Source organism: Humulus lupulus, chromosome 4 (assembly GCF_963169125.1).
Source record: "Humulus lupulus chromosome 4, drHumLupu1.1, whole genome shotgun sequence".
NCBI lineage: Eukaryota > Viridiplantae > Streptophyta > Magnoliopsida > Rosales > Cannabaceae > Humulus > Humulus lupulus.
Window position 1 is genome coordinate 246,324,420 of NC_084796.1, and position 14,178 is coordinate 246,338,597.

The window sequence follows — 14,178 nt, forward strand, 5'->3', positions numbered from 1 at the left end:
GAAAACATAACTATGATAAAAAAATGTGGCATTTTTAGATTTTAGTTAGCTACTAATTGTGTTTTCCATACTTTAATTTTTTCTTTAATAAATTTTCCCATACAAATTAAGAAAAGTATAATTCTCATATTTTTGCACATTGATAATATAAAAGCCATATTTTTTAAAAATTCCTTTTTTTTATTTTGTAGTAAAATAGTCTAACTATCTTTTTAATATTACATATTACCAAATATGCCCTTTAGCAAATTACTATTTATTCTAAATATTTTCATATTATGGGATGTGTATATTATTTTTGTTTAATTAGTTTTTATTTTAAAGTTATTTTGATTTTTTTTTCGTTTTTTATGGGTTGTTGAATTATATATCATACCACAAAATACCGAGTTGAAAAATAATATATCAACAAAACTTACAAAATTATTACTAAAAAATGTATATACAATGCTAACAAAATTATATACTACAATTAAAATTTATATACCATGATATAAAATTATATACTACTATTTTGTATAATAAGATAGAAACTAAATATCACAAAAAAATAATAATATACCATACCACAAAAAATATAAACACTAATTAGAAAATAATATAACAACAACTCGTAAAAAATCTTAAAAAATCAATATAACTTTAAAATAAAAATTAATATACATATATCACTATACTAAAGTCATACGCTTCTAAATAAATAAATAAATTATAAAAAAATGACAATTTAAGTAATTAACAATGTAAAAGAGTCATTTCTATACAATTTAAAAAATAAAGACATTAGCTTATTCATATCATTATTTTGAGTAATTTAATATGATTTTGTGTGGAAACATAATTACAAAATTATTGGGGCTTCCTTGGGCTGCCATAAAAGTTGATTAAGATATACCTTGTAAAATATAACTTAGTTTTCAAGTTTTAAATTTGTAATGTTAAAAATATATTTTAATTATTTAAAAGGCAATTTTAGAAATCTCTGGAAGTAACATTTTAAAAGAGACTTGTTTAATATATTATTTGATAAGTTTTAAATAGAAATTAGCACTAAATAACCAATAGACATCTTAAATAATTTTAAAAGTAACTTAAAAAAAAATCCAAAAATTATATAAAAGTTCTTACATCTAAATTTTGTCCATTTTTATGTATGCTGAGCTGATAAATACCCATCTTTCGAGAACGTTTACATGTGAATGTTATGATAAAGTTGAATTTTATAAAATAAAAAATTAAATTAAAAAAACTAAAAAAATGAGTATAGAGAAAGTAAATTATTTATAAATTAGGTATATAATATTATGATTTAAAAATTAAAATTAAAAAAAAAACATTTTTAAGTTGTGTAACTAATTGTTTTCTTATCGGTTTGAGGTTTTGTTAGTTTTACTCTCTCTTCCTTGACCAGCTACACAAAGTTTGGTTTTATATTTCTTTTAAAAAAGATCATTAAAATACAAAAAATAACGATCATTTTAAATTGAAAAAAAACTTACGAAAATTGTGAAAAAGTATTTTTGAAAACATATTTTTTTGGAAAATATATTATTATACACAATATTTATTTATTAACAATTCTTACATTTCGCTTTAATATTTCGAAGTCATAATTTTATTATCATAAAATAATATGTTTTTTTTATGTAGTGTCCTTCTAATATTACTTTTAGCAATTAGTCTATTTACCAGCTTAATCTAATTCCATACAACTGAGAAATGAAGATATTCATAAATATATAATAAAACTAGAAAACATAACCGCGCTTCGCGCAGTCTTTTGTAATTATTAAAAAATATACATATTTTAAAATACTTTTAGGAAATTGCTACGACATGGATTCTTTTTCACCCTACTCGTACAATATGTTCTTTATATGGACACGTGATAGCGTATTGACCACAAATTTTTTCATAATGGTGTCCATTGTATATCAAACCTCTTGCAAGTTTTTGAATAATTAAAGTACCGAAAACAAAGTTAAAAAAATTTGTTGTACGTGTGCTTTTATTTTTTATTATTATTATCATTATTATACGCTTTGCGTGATTTTTTTTTATAAAAAATCTAAATTATGTATATGGAAATTTATATTTTGTGTAAGACTTATTTTGGGCGATTACCTATTTGAACCCTTTAGTTTTAAAAATTAACTTTTAAAACTCGTGTTTTGTCAAAAGGTTAAATATAAGATTGGATAGATCGATTATTTGAACATTGTATTTTGGCCGATTACCCGTTTTGATCCTTTATTTTTATAATTTAACATTTGGATCATATATTTATTCAAAAGGTTAAAAATTCTTTATAAAAATTAAATTATATATAATTTATGTTTTTTGTAAGGATTCACATCATTTTGAACATTGTATTTTAGCCGATTACCCGTTGGGACATTTATTTTTAAAAATTAACTTGTGGACCTCAATTTTTGTCAAAATGTTAAAAATAGGAATAGATAGATCGATTATCTGAACACAATACTTTGGCCGATTACTCGTTTTGACTCTTTATTTTTAAAAATTAACCTTTGGACTATGTATTTATTCAAAGTGTTAAAAATTCTTTATAGAAAGTAAATTATATAAATATATATAATTTATGTTTTACTTAAGGGTTCATACCATTTTGAACTTTGTATTTTAGCCGATTACCCGTTTGGACCATTTATTTTTTAAAATTAACTCGTGGACCTTGTGTTTACTCGTTTGGATAATTTATTGTTAAAAATTGACATTTGGATGCTAAGAAAAGTATTATTTAAGTATTTAATATCATGTGTGTATATATATTGATGTGTATATTTATTGATATTTTTAATTGTTAATATATTTTGGTTTGGAATTTGAAATTTTACCTTTTTGTTTTTTATTTTTTTAAAAACTTAGATATTTAAGTATTAATTAATAGTTTTTTATGTTTTTTTTTATCTATAGATATATGCTATTTTTAAAATACATATATCTAAAATAAAACAATATTTACGTAAAATACATTACTTCATTAATTTATAAAATATATTTTTTTGAATGTATTAATTTATATATAGGCGTAGTTAGTACTTACGTTTTTTTTATTGCTATATTTTTTTAATTTGTAAAATAGATAGAGTAAATAATATATCTTGTAAATATCTTATTTAAATTTAAAAAAATAATTTTATTGTATGTAAAAATTGTGTGTAATTTAAGTGTGTTCCAATCATTACTCATAATATATAGATATAGATTAACATAATAGAATGTCTATTTTTTTTCCAAACTAACTATATATCACCACACCATATAATTTTTTATCTACCGCATCAAAAAATTTATTTTATTAGTATATTATGTAGTATATATTTGTAGTTTTTTTTTTGTTAGTTTATTAGGTATTTAATTCAAAAAATATCTTATTTAAATATCTAAAAAAATAACGTTTAATGTAGTTGTTGTTTTATTTTATTTTTTGTTAGTTTATTAGGTATTTAATTAAAAAATATCTTATTTAAATATTAAAAAAAATAAAGTTTAAATAAGTAATAATAAAAATGAATAAAAAATTAGATTAAAGGAGAAAATAGAAAAAATAGTTTGAAGTAATTTTAGAGTACCACATCATCTCCTTGAAACTCTCATTTATATGTATATATAGATATAGATTTAATTCAAAAAATATCTTATTTAAATATCTAAAAAAATAATGTTTAATGTAGTTGTTGTTTTATTTTATTTTTTGTTAGTTTATAAGGTATTTAATTAAAAAATATCTTATTTAAATATTAAAAAAAAAGTTTAAATAATTAATAATAAAAATGAATAAACAAATTAGATTAAATGAGAAAATAGAAAAAATAGTTTGGAGTAATTTTGGAGTGCCACATCATCTCATTGAAACTCTCATTTATATATATATATATATAGATTTCACTAAATAAAAAATTTTATTTTACTATATATACATTCTTATTTTTAGTATGGCTACTGGCACCATATATTGCGTAACACTAAACACTGATAAATATGATTGGTATAATTTAATATTTAATTTAAAATAAAATATTTAGATATTAAATTATATCAATTATTATATGCCGTATAATGTTTGGCACTATTGGTACCCAAACAGTCAAACACAATATTAATATATAACATGTCACATTAATATATAACATGTCACTTTTCTTCTATTACAACATTAACATTTTGACTTCACTAAGATCTTACGTGATGCAAGTAATGTTGTTTTCTATTTAAAGTATTACTATAAGATAATATGGTAATTAATACAATTTAATATCAACACTTAATTATTATAATTTAAATTAAAATATATAAGATTCAATATTATATTGTTTAAATAATTACTGCTTCAAATAATATTGGACACTATAAGATGTCGTCCAATAACAATATTCAAATTATAAACAATTTGTTGGTCCTTATCCATGCTTACCTTGAAGAAGAAAAAAATGTCAAGAATGAGAATATTCTTCTCCTATATTGGTTGACAAAGTTGATTAATAAAATTTTAGCATGGTACTCTTTTTTCTTCTTTTTCTTTTGAGCTTTTTTTTCATTTATTTATTTTTTTGAGAAATTTTGACGAGGTTACGTTCACTTTCAAAAAAAAAAATTCCTTTGCTTATTTCTATATGCTTACAATTAAATAATCAGTCACATGATGTAAGCTCTTACGAACATTAACATTATATAAATATATATATATATATATATATATATACAGATAGATGAAGATTAAAGTGTACAACATGTGAAAGCAGAGTTTAATAGTAAGGTTGCACAACAAATATTCTAACTTCACCAAAGAGTTGTTTATGTTTGGTAGTTATGACACATCGCTTGAAAAATATGATGTATTTCGTTAGAGTGTTGCTATTTGATACATTAAGATGTCCAACATCACATGAGATAGCACTCTATAGTTGGTTAGCGATATCTCATAATAAATATTAAATTCAAATATATGAGATTCGATATTGGATTATACCACGGTATGTAACCTCCTTGTATTGTTGGGCACCAATGATGTCCCTAAGCATTTCTCATTTCGTTATGCACTGCAAATTTTGTTTTAGGTATCCAAATTAAGATTTAATGTACTCCGGAGCATAAAATTAATATTCATCTGATTAATATGAACATAATGTATCCCTAACACATTATGCACCTATTTTCAAAGAAAAAAGCTATAAATGATGAACCTCAATATAAATTGGCAGAAACTCTTTCTTATCTTTTATTTTTCATTTTGTATTCCTTTCATCTGCAAGCCTAGTTTCTCTCTTCATAATCTTTCTTTCACTCTATACATCTAACAATCTTACTTCATAAGTTAGATGATAAATAGAAAGAAAAAGAAAATTTGGAAACACAGAAAATAATGAAATAATTTAAAAGGGCTTCTTTTAATATTGAATATTGAAGCTTTGTATTGATTTGTTTATTTGTCTTTTGGTGATTAATTATTTAATTTGAGTGCATTTGGTTAATGTGGGGTGCCATTACCATCATCACTCTTTTGTGTTTGCTTCTAAAGATGAAATAAATGAAAATCATATATATATATAGGGTAATTCTAGGTGCATACATTTCGAGTTTCTCGGCTCATGAACAGTTTTCGATGTGATTTTTTTTATGACTGTGTTTATTACAGTGCCGAAAACTAGGTTCAAACAGACTGTTTTCCACGCGTATAAAAAAATTAATCACGTGTGCAACAACCTGTTTGAACCGGTACTGTAAATTAGCAAGATATTCTAAATAACTACAATAAACACAGTCATAAAAAAAATTGCGCCGAAAACTGTTCACAAGCCGAAAAATACAAAAAGTCACAAAAGGTATGCACCACCATAGAATTACCTTATATAATCACGCATACAACAACCTGTTTGAACCTAGATTTCAACAGTGTAAATTATTCAGAATTTCCTGAAAATTTGCAGGATGCTCTAAATAACTACAATAAATATGGTCATAAAAAAATCGCGTCGAAAACTGTTCACAAGCCAGGAAATACAAAAAGTCACAAAAGGTACCGGTGCATACTTTTTCGGGTATGCACCATAGCAATACCCTATATATATATATTAACCAAAAAAGAAAAAACCGGATTGCTTTAGCTGCTGCATTTTCTGTTCTTCAAATTTTCAGTATGACTAAAGTGTTCCAACTTTGAACATTTTGACTTGTGTTGAGGTAAACCAAGTGCTAGGGAAAAAATATTACACACTTGTGGCACAATAGAAAAAGCAGAACTTGGTTTGAATCTGCAACTTTGTCATGAGCAAAATCATATTGAATCAGCAAACAAATTGATTTTCCATTCCATTCCATTCTTGGGGGCACCATAATTAGTGCCTTTCGTTGTTGAGATGTTTAATTTCCTTTTGGATTTTGAACAAAATTGGTGTAGTTTCATGAAAGCACAAATATGAATTATGTGCAAGCTAAAACTTACTAGTTGACTGTCTTAAAATTATAAGAGCCCCAATAAAAGGTTCAAGATTTCCATCTAATACAGAATTTAGACCAGGAAGTTGGATACCAGTTTTTAGATCCTCTACTAGCTTATGGGGATGAGACTTGTACTTCCGAGTCTCTCTTTGCCACACATCAACAATGGCCTCTCTATTGATGTCACTTACATTGGACACTCCTTGTTCCCAAGCAATCACAAGAAGCTTCGCCATCAACCGATTAAGGGCTTTGATTCGGTTTGAGAATTGGTTTCTCTCCCCTGCAAATGAAGAACTGGATTGAAGCATAATGGAGAAACTTATGGCATTGAAAATGCAAACTATTTTGTTTTCTAATTTATGTATTCTAAATTACAGAATTGATTTAAGAGCTCAAGTTTGAATGTAAAGGACCCACCAAATCCTCAAAGCATCAAACTCGTAGTTTTTTTTTGAAACTAGGCTCCCCGCCTAACCCTACAATATTTGGGGACCAGAAAACTATGGCAATTGCTATAAAGGTACCCAGGAGAAACTCGAATTTCAGACATTGTGGGAACAAACCAAATGCCTGACCATTTGAGCTTCCCCTCTTGAGTTCAAACTCGTAGTTATTCACTAAATAGTTGGAATAGTTATGAGGAATAACCTAAATAATCAACTAGCACAAGAAGATCTTGTTACGTTGTATAAACTCTAGGCACATTTACTAATAGGATCAGATCATATTGTCGTATTAAACATGATAAAGAATTAGAATGAGATGTATAAATATGACTAATCACCTGCTGATTGGATACTTATGCCAGTAGGAATATGCTGAATGCAGACTGAAGGTCTAGTTCCACTCTGCTCTTCTTCAAGCATGGAGGAGGACGTGATATTCAAATCCCTATCATCAATTTGAAGGTTGTAAGTGTTTTCAAGGAACAGGGGAACAACGTCTACGCTTGCTGAGCTACTCTGCATGATTTCCACAAATGTGTCAAGCTGTGAAAATTTTAATCAAGATGAATAGAATCTTCTACTTAGTAGTCAATACTTTCAGAATAGAGCTATGAGACATGACAGAGCATTGGAGCATTGTCTTGACTCTTACAGTTATATTATTTAGAATGTTGAAGGAAAAACCAGACTGCATTGTTCTATATTAGAATGAGGTGCAACATTAAATTGGAGTAACAGTGAAATTACTCTTCACACAACACATCATATAAAAATCTCTATGCACTCACATAGTCTGGACTAAGTTCGTTCCTTAAATCAATAAAGAACACAAGAATCTCATCTTAGTGAAGAGAGTAAATAAACAGAAGAAACAATACACATCCGTAAGGGGAGGAAAATAACTAAAGGCTCCTGCAAATTCTTAATGTTTCAGAACTGGAGAAAGTATAAGCATATATGTATGTATTGGCTGAAGAACTACACTAGATATGGTATAGCAAAAAAAAAAATTTATCAAGTAAGATGTGGAAAGTAGCTAGGATTCAGAAAACTTTATAAACAAGCAACTGATATAAAAATATTTGGCCAGAGATTAATAGCAAAAACAGAAGCTGTACCTCAAACAGAGCAGATTCAACATTAGGACCTCTAATCATGAAGTGGACACCCCTTTCTCCTGAAAGATATCCATACGCATACTTAAATTCAAATTCTATAGTCGCTGACTTAATGCCACCATTCGTCGAAGGGCGCTTCTCAACCACTCTCCCTTTTTGTCCTTGCTTTCTCCCCCATTTTGTATACATTCTCAACAGTTTACTTGCCCATATCTGGACATGGAATATATAAACAAAGTCAGAGAACAAAAGAGACTGAAAACATAGGAGAGACAATAATCATCTTGTTGAGCTTTTTCAGAAAAATGCCAAATTTCTGTTAGACGTTGCTTCATTTAATTACATACCAAGTTGGACCATGGAATTCCAAACATGTATGTTTTATCTCCAAAAGATCATACATAAAAGGTTACATATATGAGATAAACAAGGTAAACAAGATTATCAAACCTCAGAGTGACCTTCAGATCCAGCTTTAATAACTACACATGCTCCCTCAATGTCATATGGCCCCTTTAGAAGCTTGGCCATCTCATAATGATCCAAAACCTTGCTTACGTCTAAAGAAGCACTATATGCTTGCTTGAAAAGCCCATAATTGATAGCATCTATCTCGGCCAACTGCGTTATTAACTTTGCCTCTTCAACCTGCAGACATAAATTAAATAAGAACAACAAAATAATCATTCCATCTAAAAGAGGAAAAATGGTAAAGGTGATTGGAGCAAACTCATATAGACAAGTTCTAAAGAATGTTGAGGAAAAATCAACAGAATGCACCAATGCACATGAGTCATGACTGCCAAAATATTGTTTTTAAAAATGTAGTTTTGAATGCTCAAACGTTCACTCAGAGGAAGGATAATGTGCAGTTTAAGTCATGAATTTAAAACAAAGAGCTCTCCATGCCAGTCTATTATATAATGGATACAATATGATTATTTCCAAGAAGAGGTAGGCAATGACATACTCCAATGGTGCACCCATCTAAAAATAGTTAATTATCCATTATGTATTAATTCATAATAAATATGAAAAATTCTATGCATAGATTATCACCTTATATGTTAAATCCTTAAGGGCATCAACCACTTTGGCACTATCAGCTAACTTGGCAAGAATCACATCGGATTTAGCAGGGTCATCCCAGAGGTCATAAGCTCGTATCATTTCTTCCTGTTTATTTCGTTTTGCCTCTTCATGTTCGAGTGCCGCAGGGGCCAGCATTTCAGCTCGCAAAACTGCCTCTTCAATCTTCCTTTTCAATGCAAATAATCCTACACAATTACCAAAAGCTACATTACATCCCATGAGATAAGTAAAAAAACAACACAACCAAATATAACCAAAGAACTTTCTTTTTTGTTCTCTGGAAAAGAACGAATATTAACTGAGAAATAATCTCAAACAGATGATAGGTACCCATGTATGCAAAACCGAAAAACTACACCATATAGCCATAACAAGCACCACAAAAAGAAAAGCCGCCATTCTAACATCAAAACACTTGGTTCCAAATTGGTGCAAACCCCATTTGCTCACTAAAAAGCTAGACACCAAGAAGACACATATAAAGCAAGCTAAGAGTGAAGGAGAAACAGAGAAAGTAGAGCTGACCCAGTTGTTTGTAGACCTTGCTCTTGTCTTCATCCATTGAATATGAAGCTCGGGCAGCAGAATATAGAGGGAGTTGAATATAAGAGCAAGTCTTGCGTTTGGAAACTTTGCATTTTGATGTCAGCAATGTCGCTGAAGCACTAGATTTTCTTACGAAAGCGGGTTCCGCGGCCATGCTTAACATAAAGAGAAAGAAACTAAGAAGAAGAAGAAGAAGAAAGAGAGAAGCTTCATGAGTAGAGGGGTTGGAACAATGGAGCGAGTTGAGAGTTAGACGAAACCACGTAAACAGCTCCACTTCCACCACTTGCCTTTGTTCCTTTTTCTGTCTCTCGGTGCCTTATCTTCACTCCTCCCCTTCTCCTGGCCATGTTTTTATTTTTTTATTTTTTTTATTTTACTGCTGTAATGGAAATTTGATTTCCTATGCTTAAAAGGCACTATTATTAAATATATAAACCCCATAAGTTTAGACTTGCAAAAATATGCTTGAAATACAAATTTGGACAAAATTACCTTTCACACAAATTTCAAAATTCCCTCCTGTCCCATATCTCTCTAGCTCTTAGTTGAAAGATCCCAAAAACCCTATTTCATCTTCCCTCATTTAATCAATGTTATTGTTAACTTGTACAGTTCATACTCTTTGACTCTACCCATAATTATCCAGTAATAGAACACCTCATTAGTGAAGCCCACCACAACCCACCCTAATCACTACGAGGACGAGGACGAGCATGCTGAAGACACCAATAAATTAGTCATCTCTGTCACTGTTCGTATTAAAATTATGGGATTTCTTTTTTTGCTTAAATTCTATGTCATTTTGATGAGTTTTGAATTATAGTTTGATGGATTGGTTAGAAAGAAAAAAAAAACATATGTAATGTAATGGAATTCGATGCTAGCTCAATGTTGTTTTGATGATTTAAACGATTTGTTTCTAAGTAATTCTTGATGGAATTTCTTTGACGGTCTACCATTTCATATTTTAAAGTTATATTTTAATCATTTTTAAAGTCTGTAATGATTTGATGGTAGTTAATGATACATCAATACTTGATGGCAACAACTTAGTCTTGAGAGATTTTCTAAATTAGTATGTATGTACATGAAAATTTGAGTTTCTATGCACAATGTGGGGCATAATTAAAAAAGTCCCCTTATGCACATCAAAAAAATATGCTAATGTTTTTAAAACTCCTCAAAATACTCATCTCATAATTTGTTTCCCTTCTCTTCTGCTCTCTCGCGATTTCTTTGTCCCTCCCAAACCGACGCTGCACCCAGGAGCCCAGACCCACGCCGCACCCGAGAGCCTAGACCCACGACTAGGGGTGGCAATTCGTGTAAACGTGTCAGATTCGTGTCGACACGACACGATTAAGGTAAACACGAACACGACACGATTATTAAACGTGTCAAAAATACGAACACGAACACGACACGATTATTAAACGTCTCAACACGACACGAACACGATGACACGATTATGACACGATTAGAGCTGTAAATGTGGGCCGCCCGGCCCGGCCCACATTTTTCGTGCCTCCGGTAAATTCGGGCCGGGCCGGGCCCAGCCCATATTCAATTGGGAAATCTACAAAAATGCACTAAAAGTTAAAAAAAATATGAAAAATACGGTACATTACAAAAATACGGAATTTTTGGATAAAAACACGGAATGACAAAATTGTAAATACGGAGTGGCAAAATCATAAATAAAAGCTGTAAAATACAATTTCTTGTGATCAACGTTTACAAACTAGTAAATATATGTTACGAACTTGTAAATATCTGTTACGTGTTTGTAAATAATATTTACAAAATCAGTTATAGAATTGTAGATTTTTTTTTTTTTTTTGTAGATAAAACTTACAAACAAATTCGTAACTAAAATTTTTATTTTTGTAACAATAGTTTACAAGTCTAGTTTTACAACTAAGAAAGATATTTTTGTAACTAATATTTACGAAAATATTTTATAGTTAAGAAATCATAAACAAAATATACATAAAATTATTATACTTTTTCATATTGTTACAATATTGTACCAAAAAATTACATGAACCATCATATTTATGCTATACAACTTAAAAATATAAATTTAAGATATTCATTATTTATAAAACACTCTATTGAATATAGTGGTGAAATACAATATTTTTTTAAAAACAAGTTTTACATTTTTGTAACAACAATTTACAAAACTAATTTCACAACTAAAAAATTTATTTTTGTAACTCACATTTACATAAATATTTATAAATTTATTTAACATGATTATTACAAAGATTTACAAAACTAATTTTTTAACTTTAAATATATTTTTGTAACAAAACTTGGATTAGATTATGATTTTGGTTTAATATTGAGTGTTGAGACTTGACTAGCTATGATTTAAAAAATATATATAATATTTTTATAAAGAATAATAATATTGTGATTATCTTTAACTATATATTATAACATATAGTTATTAATATTAATTTTAATTAACAGCATATTGTAATTTGTATAAATATTTATTTATTTTTTGAGTAATTGTATGAATATTAACTTTAATATTAATAAATATATTTATTTTAAATAAAAATAAATTAATCTACTTTATTTTATTGAAGGTAGTAACTATAATTATTATTACTTTTATTATTATATTAATTGATATGCTTAAATTCTTATTAAAAATTAAGACAAAAAAATAAAATAAAGGTAAATATATATATATACACAGGTGGGTGGGGAGAGCCGTATTTTTGTAATTTATAGGTGGGGAAAGCCGTATTTTTGTAATTTATTAAAGGTACCGTATAAAACAAATTTCTTTTTATATTACCGTAGGAGATGTAATTATCCCTATTCAATTCGTGCCGTGCTCGTGCCGGCCCATTTTTGAAAGAGTAGGCCCAGCACGGCCTATGGGCCCGGCCCATGTCGTGCCGTGCTCGTGCCGTATCGGGCCGGCCCATTTTCCTTATTTGGGCCCACTTTTAGGCCCACTTTTTTTTTGCCAAAAAATGTGAGGATGGAGAATTGAACCCTCCACCTCCTCTTTCATCATCAATGGACTTACCACCAAACCAAATACATTTCTTTGTTTAAATTATAATTTTAGATATTTTTATATACTTTTTAACAATATTTTACACAAAATTATATCAAAGATAATTATTAGAATTTTAATACCTACTAATAAATGCTAAAAATTTATCTAACAAATCTTAAAATAAATTAATATAATTATAAAAATATAAACATTGAAAAAAATAAGACATATATTATCATTTTAATTTATTAATTATTGACAAATAAAAATTTATTATGATTATTAATGTCAAAATATCGGGTTTTTTATCGTGTCGTGCTTTCGGGCTAGTTTGTTCGTGCTTTCGTGTCGTGCCTTCGGGCTTGTCGTGCCGTGCCGTGCTAAGCCCGTGTCGTGCCATGCCTAGCCCGAGCCCATATTTTTTCGTGCCGTGCCTGGCCCAAGCCCATATTTTTTCGTGCCGTGTCGTGCTCGTGCCTCCCGGGCTCGTGCCGGTTTCGTGCCGTGCTCAAAAGCCCGGCCCGTATTTACAGCTCTAGACACGATTAATCATAATTATACGAAAAAAATCAGAAAACCTATGTAAAGTATTCGTGTTATCGTGTCTGACACAATTATGACACGACACGATTATTAAATGGGTCGACACGATTATGACACGACACGATTAAGGTAAACACGAACACGACACGATTATTAAACGTGTCGTGTTCGTGTTTACCTTAATCGTGTCGTGACCCAAATTGCCACCCCTACCCACGACCCACTGCTAGGGGTGAACATTTGACCCATAAAACCCGCAAACCATTCCGACCCGCAACCCAAAAACTCGATTTTTTTGCAAACCCCCTCGGATTCGGATGAAATTCGGTCCGAACCCGACATGGTTTTGGTCGGGTTCAAGTCGAGTTCGGATTTTGAAACTAAAGACCCCAAACCCGAACATAATTTTTAAAAAAAATTAGAATTTAGAGATTAATGCATTTTTCAAAAAAAATTACCAATGACCAATTTGTAAAAAATCAACATTACCAAACTAACAACAATGTTAAAAAAAACATGTGAAAAGTTAAAAAAAAAAAAAGTTAAAAAAAATGGTATTTTTGAATTTTTTTATCAAGGCCCATTTTCGGCCCAAAGCCCATTTTTGGATCAATCCCACCCGAAACAAGACCCCACCCGACTTGACAAAACCCGACACCTGAAACCCGAAATCACCCCCAAAACTGAAAACTTCGGAGCAGGTTCTGCACCCTATTTTCCCACTCGAAACCTGCAAAACTCGAACCCGATGCACCCGCAACCCGAAAACCCGATCCATGTGCACCCCTACCCACTGCCATACCCAAGAGCACCCATGAGCACGGATCCACGACCATTTCAAAGGTTAAGGCTCGATTTTCATTTGAAGTTTTTTTTTTTAATGTTTGTAGTGCTAAAATGTATGATTTTGCACTGATATTTGTGATTAATTTTTATTTGG

General features: G+C 29.4%; 1 protein-coding gene across 1 annotated transcript; it reads right to left on the minus strand.

Annotated features, from left to right (window-relative positions):
* Positions 1 to 6,303: 6,303 nt before the first annotated feature.
* Positions 6,304 to 9,987, minus strand: LOC133831567 (peptide chain release factor PrfB3, chloroplastic). Its single transcript, XM_062261935.1, has 6 exons — positions 9,647 to 9,987; positions 9,089 to 9,306; positions 8,480 to 8,677; positions 8,030 to 8,242; positions 7,250 to 7,427; positions 6,304 to 6,745 (listed from the first exon to the last, which is right to left on the minus strand). The coding sequence occupies exons 1-6, from the start codon at positions 9,828 to 9,830 to the stop codon at positions 6,456 to 6,458; spliced, it is 1,281 nt and encodes a 426-aa protein (XP_062117919.1). The 5' UTR covers positions 9,831 to 9,987; the 3' UTR covers positions 6,304 to 6,455.
* Positions 9,988 to 14,178: the final 4,191 nt, after the last annotated feature.